The sequence below is a fragment of the Danio rerio genome, chromosome 1 (assembly GCF_052040795.2).
Source record: "Danio rerio strain M-AB ecotype USA chromosome 1, GRCz13ab, whole genome shotgun sequence".
NCBI classification, from domain to species: Eukaryota; Metazoa; Chordata; class Actinopteri; order Cypriniformes; family Danionidae; genus Danio; species Danio rerio.
In genome coordinates, this window is record NC_141021.1 from 61,853,995 (window position 1) to 61,877,551 (window position 23,557).

General features: G+C 47.1%; 1 protein-coding gene across 1 annotated transcript in view; it reads right to left on the reverse strand.

Moving 5' to 3' along the window:
- Positions 1-23,557, reverse strand: part of LOC100330916 (uncharacterized) — a 109,972-nt gene that overhangs the window by 57,095 nt on the left and 29,320 nt on the right. Inside the window, 89 exon segments of the mRNA NM_001442874.1 lie at positions 40-137; positions 226-434; positions 546-722; positions 864-970; positions 1,137-1,249; positions 1,336-1,535; positions 1,651-1,818; positions 1,936-2,054; positions 2,202-2,305; positions 2,399-2,607; positions 2,706-2,855; positions 2,950-3,025; positions 3,112-3,139; positions 3,240-3,261; positions 3,350-3,462; positions 3,614-3,711; positions 3,800-4,008; positions 4,120-4,296; positions 4,438-4,544; positions 4,711-4,823; positions 4,910-5,109; positions 5,225-5,392; positions 5,510-5,628; positions 5,776-5,879; positions 5,973-6,181; positions 6,280-6,429; positions 6,523-6,598; positions 6,685-6,712; positions 6,813-6,834; positions 6,923-7,035; positions 7,187-7,284; positions 7,373-7,581; positions 7,693-7,869; positions 8,011-8,117; positions 8,284-8,396; positions 8,483-8,682; positions 8,798-8,965; positions 9,083-9,201; positions 9,349-9,452; positions 9,546-9,754; positions 9,853-10,002; positions 10,097-10,206; positions 10,725-10,858; positions 10,947-11,155; positions 11,267-11,443; positions 11,585-11,691; positions 11,858-11,970; positions 12,057-12,256; positions 12,372-12,539; positions 12,657-12,775; positions 12,923-13,026; positions 13,120-13,328; positions 13,427-13,576; positions 13,671-13,780; positions 14,299-14,432; positions 14,521-14,729; positions 14,841-15,017; positions 15,159-15,265; positions 15,432-15,544; positions 15,631-15,830; positions 15,946-16,113; positions 16,231-16,349; positions 16,497-16,600; positions 16,694-16,902; positions 17,001-17,150; positions 17,245-17,354; positions 17,873-18,006; positions 18,095-18,303; positions 18,415-18,591; positions 18,733-18,839; positions 19,006-19,118; positions 19,205-19,404; positions 19,520-19,687; positions 19,805-19,923; positions 20,071-20,174; positions 20,268-20,476; positions 20,575-20,724; positions 20,819-20,894; positions 20,981-21,008; positions 21,109-21,130; positions 21,219-21,331; positions 21,483-21,580; positions 21,669-21,877; positions 21,989-22,165; positions 22,307-22,413; positions 22,580-22,692; positions 22,779-22,978; positions 23,094-23,261; positions 23,379-23,497. Of these exon segments, the coding sequence (NP_001429803.1) occupies positions 40-137; positions 226-434; positions 546-722; positions 864-970; positions 1,137-1,249; positions 1,336-1,535; positions 1,651-1,818; positions 1,936-2,054; positions 2,202-2,305; positions 2,399-2,607; positions 2,706-2,855; positions 2,950-3,025; positions 3,112-3,139; positions 3,240-3,261; positions 3,350-3,462; positions 3,614-3,711; positions 3,800-4,008; positions 4,120-4,296; positions 4,438-4,544; positions 4,711-4,823; positions 4,910-5,109; positions 5,225-5,392; positions 5,510-5,628; positions 5,776-5,879; positions 5,973-6,181; positions 6,280-6,429; positions 6,523-6,598; positions 6,685-6,712; positions 6,813-6,834; positions 6,923-7,035; positions 7,187-7,284; positions 7,373-7,581; positions 7,693-7,869; positions 8,011-8,117; positions 8,284-8,396; positions 8,483-8,682; positions 8,798-8,965; positions 9,083-9,201; positions 9,349-9,452; positions 9,546-9,754; positions 9,853-10,002; positions 10,097-10,206; positions 10,725-10,858; positions 10,947-11,155; positions 11,267-11,443; positions 11,585-11,691; positions 11,858-11,970; positions 12,057-12,256; positions 12,372-12,539; positions 12,657-12,775; positions 12,923-13,026; positions 13,120-13,328; positions 13,427-13,576; positions 13,671-13,780; positions 14,299-14,432; positions 14,521-14,729; positions 14,841-15,017; positions 15,159-15,265; positions 15,432-15,544; positions 15,631-15,830; positions 15,946-16,113; positions 16,231-16,349; positions 16,497-16,600; positions 16,694-16,902; positions 17,001-17,150; positions 17,245-17,354; positions 17,873-18,006; positions 18,095-18,303; positions 18,415-18,591; positions 18,733-18,839; positions 19,006-19,118; positions 19,205-19,404; positions 19,520-19,687; positions 19,805-19,923; positions 20,071-20,174; positions 20,268-20,476; positions 20,575-20,724; positions 20,819-20,894; positions 20,981-21,008; positions 21,109-21,130; positions 21,219-21,331; positions 21,483-21,580; positions 21,669-21,877; positions 21,989-22,165; positions 22,307-22,413; positions 22,580-22,692; positions 22,779-22,978; positions 23,094-23,261; positions 23,379-23,497 (12,270 nt within the window).

Consider the following 23,557-nt stretch of genomic DNA (forward strand, 5'->3'; position numbering starts at 1 on the left):
CACTGCCTAAGCATTCCAGCAGCTTTACTGATGCCATACCTTTTGGTGGTGAATGTTGAAGTGTGTCTACACTTGAATTTAGCTCTACTCCAACTCCTGACGGAAGATCTGCCAAAGCTATCTTCATGCCTTCCAGTCTGTCAAAACAAACAACATTGCTCAATCTCCACTTTTATTTCTACAGAACGATTGAGAAATTAAAGCCAAGGGGGCTGGTTTGCTCACATTGCTTGGTAAGATTCGCATGTGATGTTGGCAGGGATGACTTCCAGCACTGTAGGACTGAAGCTGGCCAGCAGGACCACCAGATTGGTTTGGAACCACAGCTCATAGTCGCTTGTTTCAAATAGGGGAAGTTTGGGAGCCAGGGCAGTCATGGTCAGATTCAGCATTGTGTCTCGGACAGCCACGTTTTCGATGTAGGTTATACTTTCCTGAAGGGGTGGAGGAAGGAGGGGTTGCTGTTGGCTTGTTTAAATATCTAAAATCCGGTTCAGCTCATAAAGGTTAGTCACTCTGAAGACCTACCTACAAACATTACTCACCACTTTGCTGACTTTCACAAATGTTTCAAAAAACATCTCAAGTTGTTTCTCATCTGGAGACGTCAGTATGCTGGTCAACACCTCCTGTACCACGGTGACATTGTCTAGAGCATCGGTGGATGGATCCAACAGTAGCTCTGCTTTCTGATCGGGTGCTAGGGATCCCAGAGCTGCCAACTAAGATGAACAAAGCAAAAACACAACACCAGAGGACATTATGCAAGACCGCCAGTGCTTTGGTGCCTGACCTAAACCAAGCAAACAAACAACAACAACAAAACTGTAGAAAGGAAAGTTAAGAAAAAGAAGGTACGTTACCATGCTAATGTTCAGGGACTTGAGGTCTGAGTAACTGGCTAAAGAGGAGAATCGACCCAAGTTGGTGTCGAGCCATTCAGCAGCGCTTTCAGTTTTCTGTCTGCAACCTGATTTTTTAAAGACAAGGATGGAGGAAGGTCAGCCTGCATCATGCACACAACAGGGGACACAACACACACCCTGGCCTGTTGTCTAAGAAAAAATATTTATATTGCAACCCATTCCCTTCCAGCAACAAGGAGATGCTGGAAAAAGGTGTTCTGGAAGGTTTACCTGGCATGCTGAATTTGGCAGCAGTTGTCTTTAGGTGCTCGACCAGAACATTGGTTATCTCCTGCCTCCTGGTAAATGTCATTCTCTGGAAATTGATTCCCAATCCCTTAACTCTGCAACACAAAGCCAAAGAGGGGTCATGAGGTGGAGATCCTGGTGCAGGCTGAAAAACATTCTCACTCTGAAGTTAGAAACTCACATCACACGGTAGTCGGTGCAGTTGACTGAAGCTGTGACCTTAACCAGCATTTCTGTGGTGAAACTGGGGAGGATGGGAACGAGATTCACGGTGAACCACACCACCCAATCGTGAGTCTCAAATTTCCGGAAATAGCCTTCAATGATTGCGAAGGTGCGGTTCATCATCACGTCACTCACAGCAGGGCTGATGACAGGAATCTGTAGAGACACAACAACAGGAGTGTGAGTGGCACCGCAAGAAAGCCTCCTATTCTACACCTTTCTCTGGGGCATCCACACGGTCTATGCCACACATTTCAGCAGATTGACTTGCCTCTGGAGCTGCATTTAGTTCTGTCAGAAATTCCTTCATGTTCAGGAAAGCGTCGCCTTTCTCCAGCCGGTCAAACACAACCACGATCTGATCAGTGTTGTTTAGCGCTCCAGAGCTCAGGGTGATTTCAGCTACTTGAGTAGGGTTCAGCAGTGACAGCGATCCCAACTGAAGGACAAAATAGAGAGCAGAAGTTAGCGCAGGTGAAGCCCTTCACTTGAAAAAGACAGAAGATTCATCATGACAGATCACATGGACAACTGGAGAAAGGCATCAGGTACGCACACTGGAGAAATTGACATTCAGGGCTTCTAAAAACTCCACAGTAGCATAGCCAGAGAACAGGCCAAAGTTCTTCTCAAGCCATTCAGCGCTGCTCGTCATTTTGGAAAGACAGGCAGCATCTGCAGTGAACCAAGAGCATTGGAAAATTCAACAGAAACAGTGCAATTGTAAGCAAGCTGCAAAATTTGCCACAACCTCAGACGTTAAAAGATACCCTGGCAACTACAACAAGATGGGTGATGAAGCTTGACAGTGACAGGGCTTACCTGTTCGGTCAGCTCTTGAGAGGAAGGGTTTGATGAAAGCATTGAAGACGTCCTGTTTTGTCTCCATTGCCATGAGCGATGATTGACGGCTGAGACCCAGCACCCTAAATAGGCAAAGAATGGTGGCCATTATGGATTGCCAGACTTCTCTCTCCTAAGCACCACTTCAGCACTTCCACAGCATTGAGGTTACTTACGCTGCTTGGTAGGAGTCACAGCTGAAGTTCTTGGTACTCAAGCAGGATAGAAACTCCACAGAGACAGATGGCAAAAACGGTCTCAGACGCTCCTGGAACCAGGCTGTAATGAAGCTGGCATTTGTCAGCTGTGAAGCGCTAAAGTTGCTGATTGTCAGCTGTCCAATGGCATCCAGAATGTTGGATGCAGCATGACCGTTGCTTAGGTTCTGGGAAAGCAAAGGGCACATATGTCACACACGTGTCAAAACAGAGCCCTCTGGCAGTGTTTCACTTGTGTACTGGAAAATGCAGGGCTGCTACTGACCTGACTGGAGTACACGGACAGCGCATTCTCCAGAACCCCAGTGACTTTCTGGAAGAAAAGCTTCCACATCTCTGTGCTGTTGCTCATGACCGTTGATGCCTTGCAGGTCAGCAGCGTGACGAGGTCATCAGAGGACAGAGAGGACGCAACCTTGGGGGGGGAAGCGGACAGATTTGTGCTGTTAGAGAAAAAGGTCTCTTTACAATTAACAGTCATACTGCTGCATGCTTCAGGAAAGGCTTACTGAAGAGCAGGCATATTCAGGAATGCTGAAGTTGCAGAGTTGAGCCGCGACGCTGCCTGATGTCTGAAGTTGTTCACTGCAAGGCACAAAAGCATGTTGTCCATTTACACCTCTGTTTTAAATCTTACCTCATTTCTCAGTAGACACCACAATGAAACTCACCTGTCTACACCTGCACAAAGCCTTTCCTCTGCAAAAAAGGCCAGAAAAGTTATCAGTGGCAGATCTTTATAGCCATCTCACAATATTATTAAAACTGAAAACATTTAGCAATCTTTGTTCCGACTCACCATCGATCAATGTTTCCTCGCACTGGTGAGAGGTGAGACAAAGCAAAAATTAGAGAAAAGAATTAGGAAGAGCTTATCTTGGGCATAATGCCACCAGATGAAGTACTTACAACAGCGGTGGGGGACACGGTCGGTGGTGCAGTGGGTGGTACTGGGGACGGTGTGGTGGATGGCATGGTGGGGGGCACTGTGGGGGGTGTGGTGGGTGGTGGAGTCGTGCAGGCTAAAGAGAGAAGCCAAGACAAGAGATATTGGTCGATGGGAGGCAACTCTCATGACGCTGACATATTCAAATACATGTGGTCACAATTTGTTGGCTTTTCTCACCGCCCAGGCACTGCCTAAGCATTCCAGCAGCTTTACTGATGCCATACCTTTTGGTGGTGAATGTTGAAGTGTGTCTACACTTGAATTTAGCTCTACTCCAACTCCTGACGGAAGATCTGCCAAAGCTATCTTCATGCCTTCCAGTCTGTCAAAACAAACAACATTGCTCAATCTCCACTTTTATTTCTACAGAACGATTGAGAAATTAAAGCCAAGGGGGCTGGTTTGCTCACATTGCTTGGTAAGATTCGCATGTGATGTTGGCAGGGATGACTTCCAGCACTGTAGGACTGAAGCTGGCCAGCAGGACCACCAGATTGGTTTGGAACCACAGCTCATAGTCGCTTGTTTCAAATAGGGGAAGTTTGGGAGCCAGGGCAGTCATGGTCAGATTCAGCATTGTGTCTCGGACAGCCACGTTTTCGATGTAGGTTATACTTTCCTGAAGGGGTGGAGGAAGGAGGGGTTGCTGTTGGCTTGTTTAAATATCTAAAATCCGGTTCAGCTCATAAAGGTTAGTCACTCTGAAGACCTACCTACAAACATTACTCACCACTTTGCTGACTTTCACAAATGTTTCAAAAAACATCTCAAGTTGTTTCTCATCTGGAGACGTCAGTATGCTGGTCAACACCTCCTGTACCACGGTGACATTGTCTAGAGCATCGGTGGATGGATCCAACAGTAGCTCTGCTTTCTGATCGGGTGCTAGGGATCCCAGAGCTGCCAACTAAGATGAACAAAGCAAAAACACAACACCAGAGGACATTATGCAAGACCGCCAGTGCTTTGGTGCCTGACCTAAACCAAGCAAACAAACAACAACAACAAAACTGTAGAAAGGAAAGATAAGAAAAAGATGGTACGTTACCATGCTAATGTTCAGGGACTTGAGGTCTGAGTAACTGGCTGAAGAGGAGAATCGACCCAAGTTGGTGTCGAGCCATTCAGCAGCGCTTTCAGTTTTCTGTCTGCAACCTGATTTTTTAAAGACAAGGATGGAGGAAGGTCAGCCTGCATCATGCACACAACAGGGGACACAACACACACCCTGGCCTGTTGTCTAAGAAAAAATATTTATATTGCAACCCATTCCCTTCCAGCAACAAGGAGATGCTGGAAAAAGGTGTTCTGGAAGGTTTACCTGGCATGCTGAATTTGGCAGCAGTTGTCTTTAGGTGCTCGACCAGAACATTGGTTATCTCCTGCCTCCTGGTAAATGTCATTCTCTGGAAATTGATTCCCAATCCCTTAACTCTGCAACACAAAGCCAAAGAGGGGTCATGAGGTGGAGATCCTGGTGCAGGCTGAAAAACATTCTCACTCTGAAGTTAGAAACTCACATCACACGGTAGTCGGTGCAGTTGACTGAAGCTGTGACCTTAACCAGCATTTCTGTGGTGAAACTGGGGAGGATGGGAACGAGATTCACGGTGAACCACACCACCCAATCGTGAGTCTCAAATTTCCGGAAATAGCCTTCAATGATTGCGAAGGTGCGGTTCATCATCACGTCACTCACAGCAGGGCTGATGACAGGAATCTGTAGAGACACAACAACAGGAGTGTGAGTGGCACCGCAAGAAAGCCTCCTATTCTACACCTTTCTCTGGGGCATCCACACGGTCTATGCCACACATTTCAGCAGATTGACTTGCCTCTGGAGCTGCATTTAGTTCTGTCAGAAATTCCTTCATGTTCAGGAAAGCGTCGCCTTTCTCCAGCCGGTCAAACACAACCACGATCTGATCAGTGTTGTTTAGCGCTCCAGAGCTCAGGGTGATTTCAGCTACTTGAGTAGGGTTCAGCAGTGACAGCGATCCCAACTGAAGGACAAGATAGAGAGCAGAAGTTAGCGCAGGTGAAGCCCTTCACTTGAAAAAGACAGAAGATTCATCATGACAGATCACATGGACAACTGGAGAAAGGCATCAGGTACGCACACTGGAGAAATTGACATTCAGGGCTTCTAAAAACTCCACAGTAGCATAGCCAGAGAACAGGCCAAAGTTCTTCTCAAGCCATTCAGCGCTGCTCGTCATTTTGGAAAGACAGGCAGCATCTGCAGTGAACCAAGAGCATTGGAAAATTCAACAGAAACAGTGCAATTGTAAGCAAGCTGCAAAATTTGCCACAACCTCAGACGTTAAAAGATACCCTGGCAACTACAACAAGATGGGTGATGAAGCTTGACAGTGACAGGGCTTACCTGTTCGGTCAGCTCTTGAGAGGAAGGGTTTGATGAAAGCATTGAAGACGTCCTGTTTTGTCTCCATTGCCATGAGCGATGATTGACGGCTGAGACCCAGCACCCTAAATAGGCAAAGAATGGTGGCCATTATGGATTGCCAGACTTCTCTCTCCTAAGCACCACTTCAGCACTTCCACAGCATTGAGGTTACTTACGCTGCTTGGTAGGAGTCACAGCTGAAGTTCTTGGTACTCAAGCAGGATAGAAACTCCACAGAGACAGATGGCAAAAACGGTCTCAGACGCTCCTGGAACCAGGCTGTAATGAAGCTGGCATTTGTCAGCTGTGAAGCGCTAAAGTTGCTGATTGTCAGCTGTCCAATGGCATCCAGAATGTTGGATGCAGCATGACCGTTGCTTAGGTTCTGGGAAAGCAAAGGGCACATATGTCACACACGTGTCAAAACAGAGCCCTGTGGCAGTGTTTCACTTGTGTACTGGAAAATGCAGGGCTGCTACTGACCTGACTGGAGTACACGGACAGCGCATTCTCCAGAACCCCAGTGACTTTCTGGAAGAAAAGCTTCCACATCTCTGTGCTGTTGCTCATGACCGTTGATGCCTTGCAGGTCAGCAGCGTGACGAGGTCATCAGAGGACAGAGAGGACGCAACCTTGGGGGGGAAGCGGACAGATTTGTGCTGTTAGAGAAAAAGGTCTCTTTACAATTAACAGTCATACTGCTGCACGGTTCAGGAAAGGCTTACTGAAGAGCAGGCATATTCAGGAATGCTGAAGTTGCAGAGTTGAGCCGCGACGCTGCCTGATGTCTGAAGTTGTTCACTGCAAGGCACAAAAGCATGTTGTCCATTTACACCTCTGTTTTAAATCTTACCTCATTTCTCAGTAGACACCACAATGAAACTCACCTGTCTACACCTGCACAAAGCCTTTCCTCTGCAAAAAAGGCCAGAAAAGTTATCAGTGGCAGATCTTTATAGCCATCTCACAATATTATTAAAACTGAAAACATTTAGCAATCTTTGTTCCGACTCACCATCGATCAATGTTTCCTCGCACTGGTGAGAGGTGAGACAAAGCAAAAATTAGAGAAAAGAATTAGGAAGAGCTTATCTTGGGCATAATGCCACCAGATGAAGTACTTACAACAGCGGTGGGGGACACGGTCGGTGGTGCAGTGGGTGGTACTGGGGACGGTGTGGTGGATGGCATGGTGGGGGGCACTGTGGGGGGTGTGGTGGGTGGTGGAGTCGTGCAGGCTAAAGAGAGAAGCCAAGACAAGAGATATTGGTCGATGGGAGGCAACTCTCATGACGCTGACATATTCAAATACATGTGGTCACAATTTGTTGGCTTTTCTCACCGCCCAGGCACTGCCTAAGCATTCCAGCAGCTTTACTGATGCCATACCTTTTGGTGGTGAATGTTGAAGTGTGTCTACACTTGAATTTAGCTCTACTCCAACTCCTGACGGAAGATCTGCCAAAGCTATCTTCATGCCTTCCAGTCTGTCAAAACAAACAACATTGCTCAATCTCCACTTTTATTTCTACAGAACGATTGAGAAATTAAAGCCAAGGGGGCTGGTTTGCTCACATTGCTTGGTAAGATTCGCATGTGATGTTGGCAGGGATGACTTCCAGCACTGTAGGACTGAAGCTGGCCAGCAGGACCACCAGATTGGTTTGGAACCACAGCTCATAGTCGCTTGTTTCAAATAGGGGAAGTTTGGGAGCCAGGGCAGTCATGGTCAGATTCAGCATTGTGTCTCGGACAGCCACGTTTTCGATGTAGGTTATACTTTCCTGAAGGGGTGGAGGAAGGAGGGGTTGCTGTTGGCTTGTTTAAATATCTAAAATCCGGTTCAGCTCATAAAGGTTAGTCACTCTGAAGACCTACCTACAAACATTACTCACCACTTTGCTGACTTTCACAAATGTTTCAAAAAACATCTCAAGTTGTTTCTCATCTGGAGACGTCAGTATGCTGGTCAACACCTCCTGTACCACGGTGACATTGTCTAGAGCATCGGTGGATGGATCCAACAGTAGCTCTGCTTTCTGATCGGGTGCTAGGGATCCCAGAGCTGCCAACTAAGATGAACAAAGCAAAAACACAACACCAGAGGACATTATGCAAGACCGCCAGTGCTTTGGTGCCTGACCTAAACCAAGCAAACAAACAACAACAACAAAACTGTAGAAAGGAAAGATAAGAAAAAGATGGTACGTTACCATGCTAATGTTCAGGGACTTGAGGTCTGAGTAACTGGCTGAAGAGGAGAATCGACCCAAGTTGGTGTCGAGCCATTCAGCAGCGCTTTCAGTTTTCTGTCTGCAACCTGATTTTTTAAAGACAAGGATGGAGGAAGGTCAGCCTGCATCATGCACACAACAGGGGACACAACACACACCCTGGCCTGTTGTCTAAGAAAAAATATTTATATTGCAACCCATTCCCTTCCAGCAACAAGGAGATGCTGGAAAAAGGTGTTCTGGAAGGTTTACCTGGCATGCTGAATTTGGCAGCAGTTGTCTTTAGGTGCTCGACCAGAACATTGGTTATCTCCTGCCTCCTGGTAAATGTCATTCTCTGGAAATTGATTCCCAATCCCTTAACTCTGCAACACAAAGCCAAAGAGGGGTCATGAGGTGGAGATCCTGGTGCAGGCTGAAAAACATTCTCACTCTGAAGTTAGAAACTCACATCACACGGTAGTCGGTGCAGTTGACTGAAGCTGTGACCTTAACCAGCATTTCTGTGGTGAAACTGGGGAGGATGGGAACGAGATTCACGGTGAACCACACCACCCAATCGTGAGTCTCAAATTTCCGGAAATAGCCTTCAATGATTGCGAAGGTGCGGTTCATCATCACGTCACTCACAGCAGGGCTGATGACAGGAATCTGTAGAGACACAACAACAGGAGTGTGAGTGGCACCGCAAGAAAGCCTCCTATTCTACACCTTTCTCTGGGGCATCCACACGGTCTATGCCACACATTTCAGCAGATTGACTTGCCTCTGGAGCTGCATTTAGTTCTGTCAGAAATTCCTTCATGTTCAGGAAAGCGTCGCCTTTCTCCAGCCGGTCAAACACAACCACGATCTGATCAGTGTTGTTTAGCGCTCCAGAGCTCAGGGTGATTTCAGCTACTTGAGTAGGGTTCAGCAGTGACAGCGATCCCAACTGAAGGACAAGATAGAGAGCAGAAGTTAGCGCAGGTGAAGCCCTTCACTTGAAAAAGACAGAAGATTCATCATGACAGATCACATGGACAACTGGAGAAAGGCATCAGGTACGCACACTGGAGAAATTGACATTCAGGGCTTCTAAAAACTCCACAGTAGCATAGCCAGAGAACAGGCCAAAGTTCTTCTCAAGCCATTCAGCGCTGCTCGTCATTTTGGAAAGACAGGCAGCATCTGCAGTGAACCAAGAGCATTGGAAAATTCAACAGAAACAGTGCAATTGTAAGCAAGCTGCAAAATTTGCCACAACCTCAGACGTTAAAAGATACCCTGGCAACTACAACAAGATGGGTGATGAAGCTTGACAGTGACAGGGCTTACCTGTTTGGTCAGCTCTTGAGAGGAAGGGTTTGATGAAAGCATTGAAGACGTCCTGTTTTGTCTCCATTGCCATGAGCGATGATTGACGGCTGAGACCCAGCACCCTAAATAGGCAAAGAATGGTGGCCATTATGGATTGCCAGACTTCTCTCTCCTAAGCACCACTTCAGCACTTCCACAGCATTGAGGTTACTTACGCTGCTTGGTAGGAGTCACAGCTGAAGTTCTTGGTACTCAAGCAGGATAGAAACTCCACAGAGACAGATGGCAAAAACGGTCTCAGACGCTCCTGGAACCAGGCTGTAATGAAGCTGGCATTTGTCAGCTGTGAAGCGCTAAAGTTGCTGATTGTCAGCTGTCCAATGGCATCCAGAATGTTGGATGCAGCATGACCGTTGCTTAGGTTCTGGGAAAGCAAAGGGCACATATGTCACACACGTGTCAAAACAGAGCCCTGTGGCAGTGTTTCACTTGTGTACTGGAAAATGCAGGGCTGCTACTGACCTGACTGGAGTACACGGACAGCGCATTCTCCAGAACCCCAGTGACTTTCTGGAAGAAAAGCTTCCACATCTCTGTGCTGTTGCTCATGACCGTTGATGCCTTGCAGGTCAGCAGCGTGACGAGGTCATCAGAGGACAGAGAGGACGCAACCTTGGGGGGGGAAGCGGACAGATTTGTGCTGTTAGAGAAAAAGGTCTCTTTACAATTAACAGTCATACTGCTGCATGCTTCAGGAAAGGCTTACTGAAGAGCAGGCATATTCAGGAATGCTGAAGTTGCAGAGTTGAGCCGCGACGCTGCCTGATGTCTGAAGTTGTTCACTGCAAGGCACAAAAGCATGTTGTCCATTTACACCTCTGTTTTAAATCTTACCTCATTTCTCAGTAGACACCACAGTGAAACTCACCTGTCTACACCTGCACAAAGCCTTTCCTCTGCAAAAAAGGCCAGAAAAGTTATCAGTGGCAGATCTTTATAGCCATCTCACAATATTATTAAAACTGAAAACATTTAGCAATCTTTGTTCCGACTCACCATCGATCAATGTTTCCTCGCACTGGTGAGAGGTGAGACAAAGCAAAAATTAGAGAAAAGAATTAGGAAGAGCTTATCTTGGGCATAATGCCACCAGATGAAGTACTTACAACAGCGGTGGGGGACACGGTCGGTGGTGCAGTGGGTGGTACTGGGGACGGTGTGGTGGATGGCATGGTGGGGGGCACTGTGGGGGGTGTGGTGGGTGGTGGAGTCGTGCAGGCTAAAGAGAGAAGCCAAGACAAGAGATATTGGTCGATGGGAGGCAACTCTCATGACGCTGACATATTCAAATACATGTGGTCACAATTTGTTGGCTTTTCTCACCGCCCAGGCACTGCCTAAGCATTCCAGCAGCTTTACTGATGCCATACCTTTTGGTGGTGAATGTTGAAGTGTGTCTACACTTGAATTTAGCTCTACTCCAACTCCTGACGGAAGATCTGCCAAAGCTATCTTCATGCCTTCCAGTCTGTCAAAACAAACAACATTGCTCAATCTCCACTTTTATTTCTACAGAACGATTGAGAAATTAAAGCCAAGGGGGCTGGTTTGCTCACATTGCTTGGTAAGATTCGCATGTGATGTTGGCAGGGATGACTTCCAGCACTGTAGGACTGAAGCTGGCCAGCAGGACCACCAGATTGGTTTGGAACCACAGCTCATAGTCGCTTGTTTCAAATAGGGGAAGTTTGGGAGCCAGGGCAGTCATGGTCAGATTCAGCATTGTGTCTCGGACAGCCACGTTTTCGATGTAGGTTATACTTTCCTGAAGGGGTGGAGGAAGGAGGGGTTGCTGTTGGCTTGTTTAAATATCTAAAATCCGGTTCAGCTCATAAAGGTTAGTCACTCTGAAGACCTACCTACAAACATTACTCACCACTTTGCTGACTTTCACAAATGTTTCAAAAAACATCTCAAGTTGTTTCTCATCTGGAGACGTCAGTATGCTGGTCAACACCTCCTGTACCACGGTGACATTGTCTAGAGCATCGGTGGATGGATCCAACAGTAGCTCTGCTTTCTGATCGGGTGCTAGGGATCCCAGAGCTGCCAACTAAGATGAACAAAGCAAAAACACAACACCAGAGGACATTATGCAAGACCGCCAGTGCTTTGGTGCCTGACCTAAACCAAGCAAACAAACAACAACAACAAAACTGTAGAAAGGAAAGATAAGAAAAAGATGGTACGTTACCATGCTAATGTTCAGGGACTTGAGGTCTGAGTAACTGGCTGAAGAGGAGAATCGACCCAAGTTGGTGTCGAGCCATTCAGCAGCGCTTTCAGTTTTCTGTCTGCAACCTGATTTTTTAAAGACAAGGATGGAGGAAGGTCAGCCTGCATCATGCACACAACAGGGGACACAACACACACCCTGGCCTGTTGTCTAAGAAAAAATATTTATATTGCAACCCATTCCCTTCCAGCAACAAGGAGATGCTGGAAAAAGGTGTTCTGGAAGGTTTACCTGGCATGCTGAATTTGGCAGCAGTTGTCTTTAGGTGCTCGACCAGAACATTGGTTATCTCCTGCCTCCTGGTAAATGTCATTCTCTGGAAATTGATTCCCAATCCCTTAACTCTGCAACACAAAGCCAAAGAGGGGTCATGAGGTGGAGATCCTGGTGCAGGCTGAAAAACATTCTCACTCTGAAGTTAGAAACTCACATCACACGGTAGTCGGTGCAGTTGACTGAAGCTGTGACCTTAACCAGCATTTCTGTGGTGAAACTGGGGAGGATGGGAACGAGATTCACGGTGAACCACACCACCCAATCGTGAGTCTCAAATTTCCGGAAATAGCCTTCAATGATTGCGAAGGTGCGGTTCATCATCACGTCACTCACAGCAGGGCTGATGACAGGAATCTGTAGAGACACAACAACAGGAGTGTGAGTGGCACCGCAAGAAAGCCTACTATTCTACACCTTTCTCTGGGGCATCCACACGGTCTATGCCACACATTTCAGCAGATTGACTTGCCTCTGGAGCTGCATTTAGTTCTGTCAGAAATTCCTTCATGTTCAGGAAAGCGTCGCCTTTCTCCAGCCGGTCAAACACAACCACGATCTGATCAGTGTTGTTTAGCGCTCCAGAGCTCAGGGTGATTTCAGCTACTTGAGTAGGGTTCAGCAGTGACAGCGATCCCAACTGAAGGACAAGATAGAGAGCAGAAGTTAGCGCAGGTGAAGCCCTTCACTTGAAAAAGACAGAAGATTCATCATGACAGATCACATGGACAACTGGAGAAAGGCATCAGGTACGCACACTGGAGAAATTGACATTCAGGGCTTCTAAAAACTCCACAGTAGCATAGCCAGAGAACAGGCCAAAGTTCTTCTCAAGCCATTCAGCGCTGCTCGTCATTTTGGAAAGACAGGCAGCATCTGCAGTGAACCAAGAGCATTGGAAAATTCAACAGAAACAGTGCAATTGTAAGCAAGCTGCAAAATTTGCCACAACCTCAGACGTTAAAAGATACCCTGGCAACTACAACAAGATGGGTGATGAAGCTTGACAGTGACAGGGCTTACCTGTTTGGTCAGCTCTTGAGAGGAAGGGTTTGATGAAAGCATTGAAGACGTCCTGTTTTGTCTCCATTGCCATGAGCGATGATTGACGGCTGAGACCCAGCACCCTAAATAGGCAAAGAATGGTGGCCATTATGGATTGCCAGACTTCTCTCTCCTAAGCACCACTTCAGCACTTCCACAGCATTGAGGTTACTTACGCTGCTTGGTAGGAGTCACAGCTGAAGTTCTTGGTACTCAAGCAGGATAGAAACTCCACAGAGACAGATGGCAAAAACGGTCTCAGACGCTCCTGGAACCAGGCTGTAATGAAGCTGGCATTTGTCAGCTGTGAAGCGCTAAAGTTGCTGATTGTCAGCTGTCCAATGGCATCCAGAATGTTGGATGCAGCATGACCGTTGCTTAGGTTCTGGGAAAGCAAAGGGCACATATGTCACACACGTGTCAAAACAGAGCCCTGTGGCAGTGTTTCACTTGTGTACTGGAAAATGCAGGGCTGCTACTGACCTGACTGGAGTACACGGACAGCGCATTCTCCAGAACCCCAGTGACTTTCTGGAAGAAAAGCTTCCACATCTCTGTGCTGTTGCTCATGACCGTTGATGCCTTGCAGGTCAGCAGCGTGACGAGGTCATCAGAGGACAGAGAGGACGCAACCTTGGGGGGGGAAGCGGACAGATTTGTGCTGTTAGAGAAAAAGGTCTCTTTACAATTAACAGTCATACTGCTGCATGCTTCAGGAAAGGCTTACTGAAGAGCAGGCATATTCAGGAATGCTGAAGTTGCAGAGTTGAGCCGCGACGCTGCCTGATGTCTGAAGTTGTTCACTGCAAGGCACAAAAGCATGTTGTCCATTTACACCTCTGTTTTAAATCTTACCTCATTTCTCAGTAGACACCACAGTGAAACTCACCTGTCTACACCTGCACAAAGCCTTTCCTCTGCAAAAAAGGCCAGAAAAGTTATCAGTGGCAGATCTTTATAGCCATCTCACAATATTATTAAAACTGAAAACATTTAGCAATCTTTGTTCCGACTCACCATCGATCAATGTTTCCTCGCACTGGTGAGAGGTGAGACAAAGCAAAAATTAGAGAAAAGAATTAGGAAGAGCTTATCTTGGGCATAATGCCACCAGATGAAGTACTTACAACAGCGGTGGGGGACACGGTCGGTGGTGCAGTGGGTGGTACTGGGGACGGTGTGGTGGATGGCATGGTGGGGGGCACTGTGGGGGGTGTGGTGGGTGGTGGAGTCGTGCAGGCTAAAGAGAGAAGCCAAGACAAGAGATATTGGTCGATGGGAGGCAACTCTCATGACGCTGACATATTCAAATACATGTGGTCACAATTTGTTGGCTTTTCTCACCGCCCAGGCACTGCCTAAGCATTCCAGCAGCTTTACTGATGCCATACCTTTTGGTGGTGAATGTTGAAGTGTGTCTACACTTGAATTTAGCTCTACTCCAACTCCTGACGGAAGATCTGCCAAAGCTATCTTCATGCCTTCCAGTCTGTCAAAACAAACAACATTGCTCAATCTCCACTTTTATTTCTACAGAACGATTGAGAAATTAAAGCCAAGGGGGCTGGTTTGCTCACATTGCTTGGTAAGATTCGCATGTGATGTTGGCAGGGATGACTTCCAGCACTGTAGGACTGAAGCTGGCCAGCAGGACCACCAGATTGGTTTGGAACCACAGCTCATAGTCGCTTGTTTCAAATAGGGGAAGTTTGGGAGCCAGGGCAGTCATGGTCAGATTCAGCATTGTGTCTCGGACAGCCACGTTTTCGATGTAGGTTATACTTTCCTGAAGGGGTGGAGGAAGGAGGGGTTGCTGTTGGCTTGTTTAAATATCTAAAATCCGGTTCAGCTCATAAAGGTTAGTCACTCTGAAGACCTACCTACAAACATTACTCACCACTTTGCTGACTTTCACAAATGTTTCAAAAAACATCTCAAGTTGTTTCTCATCTGGAGACGTCAGTATGCTGGTCAACACCTCCTGTACCACGGTGACATTGTCTAGAGCATCGGTGGATGGATCCAACAGTAGCTCTGCTTTCTGATCGGGTGCTAGGGATCCCAGAGCTGCCAACTAAGATGAACAAAGCAAAAACACAACACCAGAGGACATTATGCAAGACCGCCAGTGCTTTGGTGCCTGACCTAAACCAAGCAAACAAACAACAACAACAAAACTGTAGAAAGGAAAGATAAGAAAAAGATGGTACGTTACCATGCTAATGTTCAGGGACTTGAGGTCTGAGTAACTGGCTGAAGAGGAGAATCGACCCAAGTTGGTGTCGAGCCATTCAGCAGCGCTTTCAGTTTTCTGTCTGCAACCTGATTTTTTAAAGACAAGGATGGAGGAAGGTCAGCCTGCATCATGCACACAACAGGGGACACAACACACACCCTGGCCTGTTGTCTAAGAAAAAATATTTATATTGCAACCCATTCCCTTCCAGCAACAAGGAGATGCTGGAAAAAGGTGTTCTGGAAGGTTTACCTGGCATGCTGAATTTGGCAGCAGTTGTCTTTAGGTGCTCGACCAGAACATTGGTTATCTCCTGCCTCCTGGTAAATGTCATTCTCTGGAAATTGATTCCCAATCCCTTAACTCTGCAACACAAAGCCAAAGAGGGGTCATGAGGTGGAGATCCTGGTGCAGGCTGAAAAACATTCTCACTCTGAAGTTAGAAACTCACATCACACGGTAGTCGGTGCAGTTGACTGAAGCTGTGACCTTAACCAGCATTTCTGTGGTGAAACTGGGGAGGATGGGAACGAGATTCACGGTGAACCACACCACCCAATCGTGAGTCTCAAATTTCCGGAAATAGCCTTCAATGATTGCGAAGGTGCGGTTCATCATCACGTCACTCACAGCAGGGCTGATGACAGGAATCTGTAGAGACACAACAACAGGAGTGTGAGTGGCACCGCAAGAAAGCCTCCTATTCTACACCTTTCTCTGGGGCATCCACACGGTCTATGCCACACATTTCAGCAGATTGACTTGCCTCTGGAGCTGCATTTAGTTCTGTCAGAAATTCCTTCATGTTCAGGAAAGCGTCGCCTTTCTCCAGCCGGTCAAACACAACCACGATCTGATCAGTGTTGTTTAGCGCTCCAGAGCTCAGGGTGATTTCAGCTACTTGAGTAGGGTTCAGCAGTGACAGCGATCCCAACTGAAGGACAAGATAGAGAGCAGAAGTTAGCGCAGGTGAAGCCCTTCACTTGAAAAAGACAGAAGATTCATCATGACAGATCACATGGACAACTGGAGAAAGGCATCAGGTACGCACACTGGAGAAATTGACATTCAGGGCTTCTAAAAACTCCACAGTAGCATAGCCAGAGAACAGGCCAAAGTTCTTCTCAAGCCATTCAGCGCTGCTCGTCATTTTGGAAAGACAGGCAGCATCTGCAGTGAACCAAGAGCATTGGAAAATTCAACAGAAACAGTGCAATTGTAAGCAAGCTGCAAAATTTGCCACAACCTCAGACGTTAAAAGATACCCTGGCAACTACAACAAGATGGGTGATGAAGCTTGACAGTGACAGGGCTTACCTGTTCGGTCAGCTCTTGAGAGGAAGGGTTTGATGAAAGCATTGAAGACGTCCTGTTTTGTCTCCATTGCCATGAGCGATGATTGACGGCTGAGACCCAGCACCCTAAATAGGCAAAGAATGGTGGCCATTATGGATTGCCAGACTTCTCTCTCCTAAGCACCACTTCAGCACTTCCACAGCATTGAGGTTACTTACGCTGCTTGGTAGGAGTCACAGCTGAAGTTCTTGGTACTCAAGCAGGATAGAAACTCCACAGAGACAGATGGCAAAAACGGTCTCAGACGCTCCTGGAACCAGGCTGTAATGAAGCTGGCATTTGTCAGCTGTGAAGCGCTAAAGTTGCTGATTGTCAGCTGTCCAATGGCATCCAGAATGTTGGATGCAGCATGACCGTTGCTTAGGTTCTGGGAAAGCAAAGGGCACATATGTCACACACGTGTCAAAACAGAGCCCTGTGGCAGTGTTTCACTTGTGTACTGGAAAATGCAGGGCTGCTACTGACCTGACTGGAGTACACGGACAGCGCATTCTCCAGAACCCCAGTGACTTTCTGGAAGAAAAGCTTCCACATCTCTGTGCTGTTGCTCATGACCGTTGATGCCTTGCAGGTCAGCAGCGTGACGAGGTCATCAGAGGACAGAGAGGACGCAACCTTGGGGGGGGAAGCGGACAGATTTGTGCTGTTAGAGAAAAAGGTCTCTTTACAATTAACAGTCATACTGCTGCACGCTTCAGGAAAGGCTTACTGAAGAGCAGGCATATTCAGGAATGCTGAAGTTGCAGAGTTGAGCCGCGACGCTGCCTGATGTCTGAAGTTGTTCACTGCAAGGCACAAAAGCATGTTGTCCATTTACACCTCTGTTTTAAATCTTACCTCATTTCTCAGTAGACACCACAGTGAAACTCACCTGTCTACACCTGCACAAAGCCTTTCCTCTGCAAAAAAGGCCAGAAAAGTTATCAGTGGCAGATCTTTATAGCCATCTCACAATATTATTAAAACTGAAAACATTTAGCAATCTTTGTTCCGACTCACCATCGATCAATGTTTCCTCGCACTGGTGAGAGGTGAGACAAAGCAAAAATTAGAGAAAAGAATTAGGAAGAGCTTATCTTGGGCATAATGCCACCAGATGAAGTACTTACAACAGCGATGGGGGACACGGTCGGTGGTGCAGTGGGTGGTACTGGGGACGGTGTGGTGGATGGCATGGTGGGGGGCACTGTGGGGGGTGTGGTGGGTGGTGGAGTCGTGCAGGCTAAAGAGAGAAGCCAAGACAAGAGATATTGGTCGATGGGAGGCAACTCTCATGACGCTGACATATTCAAATACATGTGGTCACAATTTGTTGGCTTTTCTCACCGCCCAGGCACTGCCTAAGCATTCCAGCAGCTTTACTGATGCCATACCTTTTGGTGGTGAATGTTGAAGTGTGTCTACACTTGAATTTAGCTCTACTCCAACTCCTGACGGAAGATCTGCCAAAGCTATCTTCATGCCTTCCAGTCTGTCAAAACAAACAACATTGCTCAATCTCCACTTTTATTTCTACAGAACGATTGAGAAATTAAAGCCAAGGGGGCTGGTTTGCTCACATTGCTTGGTAAGATTCGCATGTGATGTTGGCAGGGATGACTTCCAGCACTGTAGGACTGAAGCTGGCCAGCAGGACCACCAGATTGGTTTGGAACCACAGCTCATAGTCGCTTGTTTCAAATAGGGGAAGTTTGGGAGCCAGGGCAGTCATGGTCAGATTCAGCATTGTGTCTCGGACAGCCACGTTTTCGATGTAGGTTATACTTTCCTGAAGGGGTGGAGGAAGGAGGGGTTGCTGTTGGCTTGTTTAAATATCTAAAATCCGGTTCAGCTCATAAAGGTTAGTCACTCTGAAGACCTACCTACAAACATTACTCACCACTTTGCTGACTTTCACAAATGTTTCAAAAAACATCTCAAGTTGTTTCTCATCTGGAGACGTCAGTATGCTGGTCAACACCTCCTGTACCACGGTGACATTGTCTAGAGCATCGGTGGATGGATCCAACAGTAGCTCTGCTTTCTGATCGGGTGCTAGGGATCCCAGAGCTGCCAACTAAGATGAACAAAGCAAAAACACAACACCAGAGGACATTATGCAAGACCGCCAGTGCTTTGGTGCCTGACCTAAACCAAGCAAACAAACAACAACAACAAAACTGTAGAAAGGAAAGATAAGAAAAAGATGGTACGTTACCATGCTAATGTTCAGGGACTTGAGGTCTGAGTAACTGGCTAAAGAGGAGAATCGACCCAAGTTGGTGTCGAGCCATTCAGCAGCGCTTTCAGTTTTCTGTCTGCAACCTGATTTTTTAAAGACGAGGATGGAGGAAGGTCAGCCTGCATCATGCACACAACAGGGGACACAACACACACCCTGGCCTGTTGTCTAAGAAAAAATATTTATATTGCAACCCATTCCCTTCCAGCAACAAGGAGATGCTGGAAAAAGGTGTTCTGGAAGGTTTACCTGGCATGCTGAATTTGGCAGCAGTTGTCTTTAGGTGCTCGACCAGAACATTGGTTATCTCCTGCCTCCTGGTAAATGTCATTCTCTGGAAATTGATTCCCAATCCCTTAACTCTGCAACACAAAGCCAAAGAGGGGTCATGAGGTGGAGATCCTGGTGCAGGCTGAAAAACATTCTCACTCTGAAGTTAGAAACTCACATCACACGGTAGTCGGTGCAGTTGACTGAAGCTGTGACCTTAACCAGCATTTCTGTGGTGAAACTGGGGAGGATGGGAACGAGATTCACGGTGAACCACACCACCCAATCGTGAGTCTCAAATTTCCGGAAATAGCCTTCAATGATTGCGAAGGTGCGGTTCATCATCACGTCACTCACAGCAGGGCTGATGACAGGAATCTGTAGAGACACAACAACAGGAGTGTGAGTGGCACCGCAAGAAAGCCTCCTATTCTACACCTTTCTCTGGGGCATCCACACGGTCTATGCCACACATTTCAGCAGATTGACTTGCCTCTGGAGCTGCATTTAGTTCTGTCAGAAATTCCTTCATGTTCAGGAAAGCGTCGCCTTTCTCCAGCCGGTCAAACACAACCACGATCTGATCAGTGTTGTTTAGCGCTCCAGAGCTCAGGGTGATTTCAGCTACTTGAGTAGGGTTCAGCAGTGACAGCGATCCCAACTGAAGGACAAGATAGAGAGCAGAAGTTAGCGCAGGTGAAGCCCTTCACTTGAAAAAGACAGAAGATTCATCATGACAGATCACATGGACAACTGGAGAAAGGCATCAGGTACGCACACTGGAGAAATTGACATTCAGGGCTTCTAAAAACTCCACAGTAGCATAGCCAGAGAACAGGCCAAAGTTCTTCTCAAGCCATTCAGCGCTGCTCGTCATTTTGGAAAGACAGGCAGCATCTGCAGTGAACCAAGAGCATTGGAAAATTCAACAGAAACAGTGCAATTGTAAGCAAGCTGCAAAATTTGCCACAACCTCAGACGTTAAAAGATACCCTGGCAACTACAACAAGATGGGTGATGAAGCTTGACAGTGACAGGGCTTACCTGTTCGGTCAGCTCTTGAGAGGAAGGGTTTGATGAAAGCATTGAAGACGTCCTGTTTTGTCTCCATTGCCATGAGCGATGATTGACGGCTGAGACCCAGCACCCTAAATAGGCAAAGAATGGTGGCCATTATGGATTGCCAGACTTCTCTCTCCTAAGCACCACTTCAGCACTTCCACAGCATTGAGGTTACTTACGCTGCTTGGTAGGAGTCACAGCTGAAGTTCTTGGTACTCAAGCAGGATAGAAACTCCACAGAGACAGATGGCAAAAACGGTCTCAGACGCTCCTGGAACCAGGCTGTAATGAAGCTGGCATTTGTCAGCTGTGAAGCGCTAAAGTTGCTGATTGTCAGCTGTCCAATGGCATCCAGAATGTTGGATGCAGCATGACCGTTGCTTAGGTTCTGGGAAAGCAAAGGGCACATATGTCACACACGTGTCAAAACAGAGCCCTGTGGCAGTGTTTCACTTGTGTACTGGAAAATGCAGGGCTGCTACTGACCTGACTGGAGTACACGGACAGCGCATTCTCCAGAACCCCAGTGACTTTCTGGAAGAAAAGCTTCCACATCTCTGTGCTGTTGCTCATGACCGTTGATGCCTTGCAGGTCAGCAGCGTGACGAGGTCATCAGAGGACAGAGAGGACGCAACCTTGGGGGGGGAAGCGGACAGATTTGTGCTGTTAGAGAAAAAGGTCTCTTTACAATTAACAGTCATACTGCTGCACGCTTCAGGAAAGGCTTACTGAAGAGCAGGCATATTCAGGAATGCTGAAGTTGCAGAGTTGAGCCGCGACGCTGCCTGATGTCTGAAGTTGTTCACTGCAAGGCACAAAAGCATGTTGTCCATTTACACCTCTGTTTTAAATCTTACCTCATTTCTCAGTAGACACCACAGTGAAACTCACCTGTCTACACCTGCACAAAGCCTTTCCTCTGCAAAAAAGGCCAGAAAAGTTATCAGTGGCAGATCTTTATAGCCATCTCACAATATTATTAAAACTGAAAACATTTAGCAATCTTTGTTCCGACTCACCATCGATCAATGTTTCCTCGCACTGGTGAGAGGTGAGACAAAGCAAAAATTAGAGAAAAGAATTAGGAAGAGCTTATCTTGGGCATAATGCCACCAGATGAAGTACTTACAACAGCGGTGGGGGACACGGTCGGTGGTGCAGTGGGTGGTACTGGGGACGGTGTGGTGGATGGCATGGTGGGGGGCACTGTGGGGGGTGTGGTGGGTGGTGGAGTCGTGCAGGCTAAAGAGAGAAGCCAAGACAAGAGATATTGGTCGATGGGAGGCAACTCTCATGACGCTGACATATTCAAATACATGTGGTCACAATTTGTTGGCTTTTCTCACCGCCCAGGCACTGCCTAAGCATTCCAGCAGCTTTACTGATGCCATACCTTTTGGTGGTGAATGTTGAAGTGTGTCTACACTTGAATTTAGCTCTACTCCAACTCCTGACGGAAGATCTGCCAAAGCTATCTTCATGCCTTCCAGTCTGTCAAAACAAACAACATTGCTCAATCTCCACTTTTATTTCTACAGAACGATTGAGAAATTAAAGCCAAGGGGGCTGGTTTGCTCACATTGCTTGGTAAGATTCGCATGTGATGTTGGCAGGGATGACTTCCAGCACTGTAGGACTGAAGCTGGCCAGCAGGACCACCAGATTGGTTTGGAACCACAGCTCATAGTCGCTTGTTGTAAATAGGGGAAGTTTGGGAGCCAGGGCAGTCATGGTCAGATTCAGCATTGTGTCTCGGACAGCCACGTTTTCGATGTAGGTTATACTTTCCTGAAGGGGTGGAGGAAGGAGGGGTTGCTGTTGGCTTGTTTAAATATCTAAAATCCGGTTCAGCTCATAAAGGTTAGTCACTCTGAAGACCTACCTACAAACATTACTCACCACTTTGCTGACTTTCACAAATGTTTCAAAAAACATCTCAAGTTGTTTCTCATCTGGAGACGTCAGTATGCTGGTCAACACCTCCTGTACCACGGTGACATTGTCTAGAGCATCGGTGGATGGATCCAACAGTAGCTCTGCTTTCTGATCGGGTGCTAGGGATCCCAGAGCTGCCAACTAAGATGAACAAAGCAAAAACACAACACCAGAGGACATTATGCAAGACCGCCAGTGCTTTGGTGCCTGACCTAAACCAAGCAAACAAACAACAACAACAAAACTGTAGAAAGGAAAGATAAGAAAAAGATGGTACGTTACCATGCTAATGTTCAGGGACTTGAGGTCTGAGTAACTGGCTAAAGAGGAGAATCGACCCAAGTTGGTGTCGAGCCATTCAGCAGCGCTTTCAGTTTTCTGTCTGCAACCTGATTTTTTAAAGACAAGGATGGAGGAAGGTCAGCCTGCATCATGCACACAACAGGGGACACAACACACACCCTGGCCTGTTGTCTAAGAAAAAATATTTATATTGCAACCCATTCCCTTCCAGCAACAAGGAGATGCTGGAAAAAGGTGTTCTGGAAGGTTTACCTGGCATGCTGAATTTGGCAGCAGTTGTCTTTAGGTGCTCGACCAGAACATTGGTTATCTCCTGCCTCCTGGTAAATGTCATTCTCTGGAAATTGATTCCCAATCCCTTAACTCTGCAACACAAAGCCAAAGAGGGGTCATGAGGTGGAGATCCTGGTGCAGGCTGAAAAACATTCTCACTCTGAAGTTAGAAACTCACATCACACGGTAGTCGGTGCAGTTGACTGAAGCTGTGACCTTAACCAGCATTTCTGTGGTGAAACTGGGGAGGATGGGAACGAGATTCACGGTGAACCACACCACCCAATCGTGAGTCTCAAATTTCCGGAAATAGCCTTCAATGATTGCGAAGGTGCGGTTCATCATCACGTCACTCACAGCAGGGCTGATGACAGGAATCTGTAGAGACACAACAACAGGAGTGTGAGTGGCACCGCAAGAAAGCCTCCTATTCTACACCTTTCTCTGGGGCATCCACACGGTCTATGCCACACATTTCAGCAGATTGACTTGCCTCTGGAGCTGCATTTAGTTCTGTCAGAAATTCCTTCATGTTCAGGAAAGCGTCGCCTTTCTCCAGCCGGTCAAACACAACCACGATCTGATCAGTGTTGTTTAGCGCTCCAGAGCTCAGGGTGATTTCAGCTACTTGAGTAGGGTTCAGCAGTGACAGCGATCCCAACTGAAGGACAAGATAGAGAGCAGAAGTTAGCGCAGGTGAAGCCCTTCACTTGAAAAAGACAGAAGATTCATCATGACAGATCACATGGACAACTGGAGAAAGGCATCAGGTACGCACACTGGAGAAATTGACATTCAGGGCTTCTAAAAACTCCACAGTAGCATAGCCAGAGAACAGGCCAAAGTTCTTCTCAAGCCATTCAGCGCTGCTCGTCATTTTGGAAAGACAGGCAGCATCTGCAGTGAACCAAGAGCATTGGAAAATTCAACAGAAACAGTGCAATTGTAAGCAAGCTG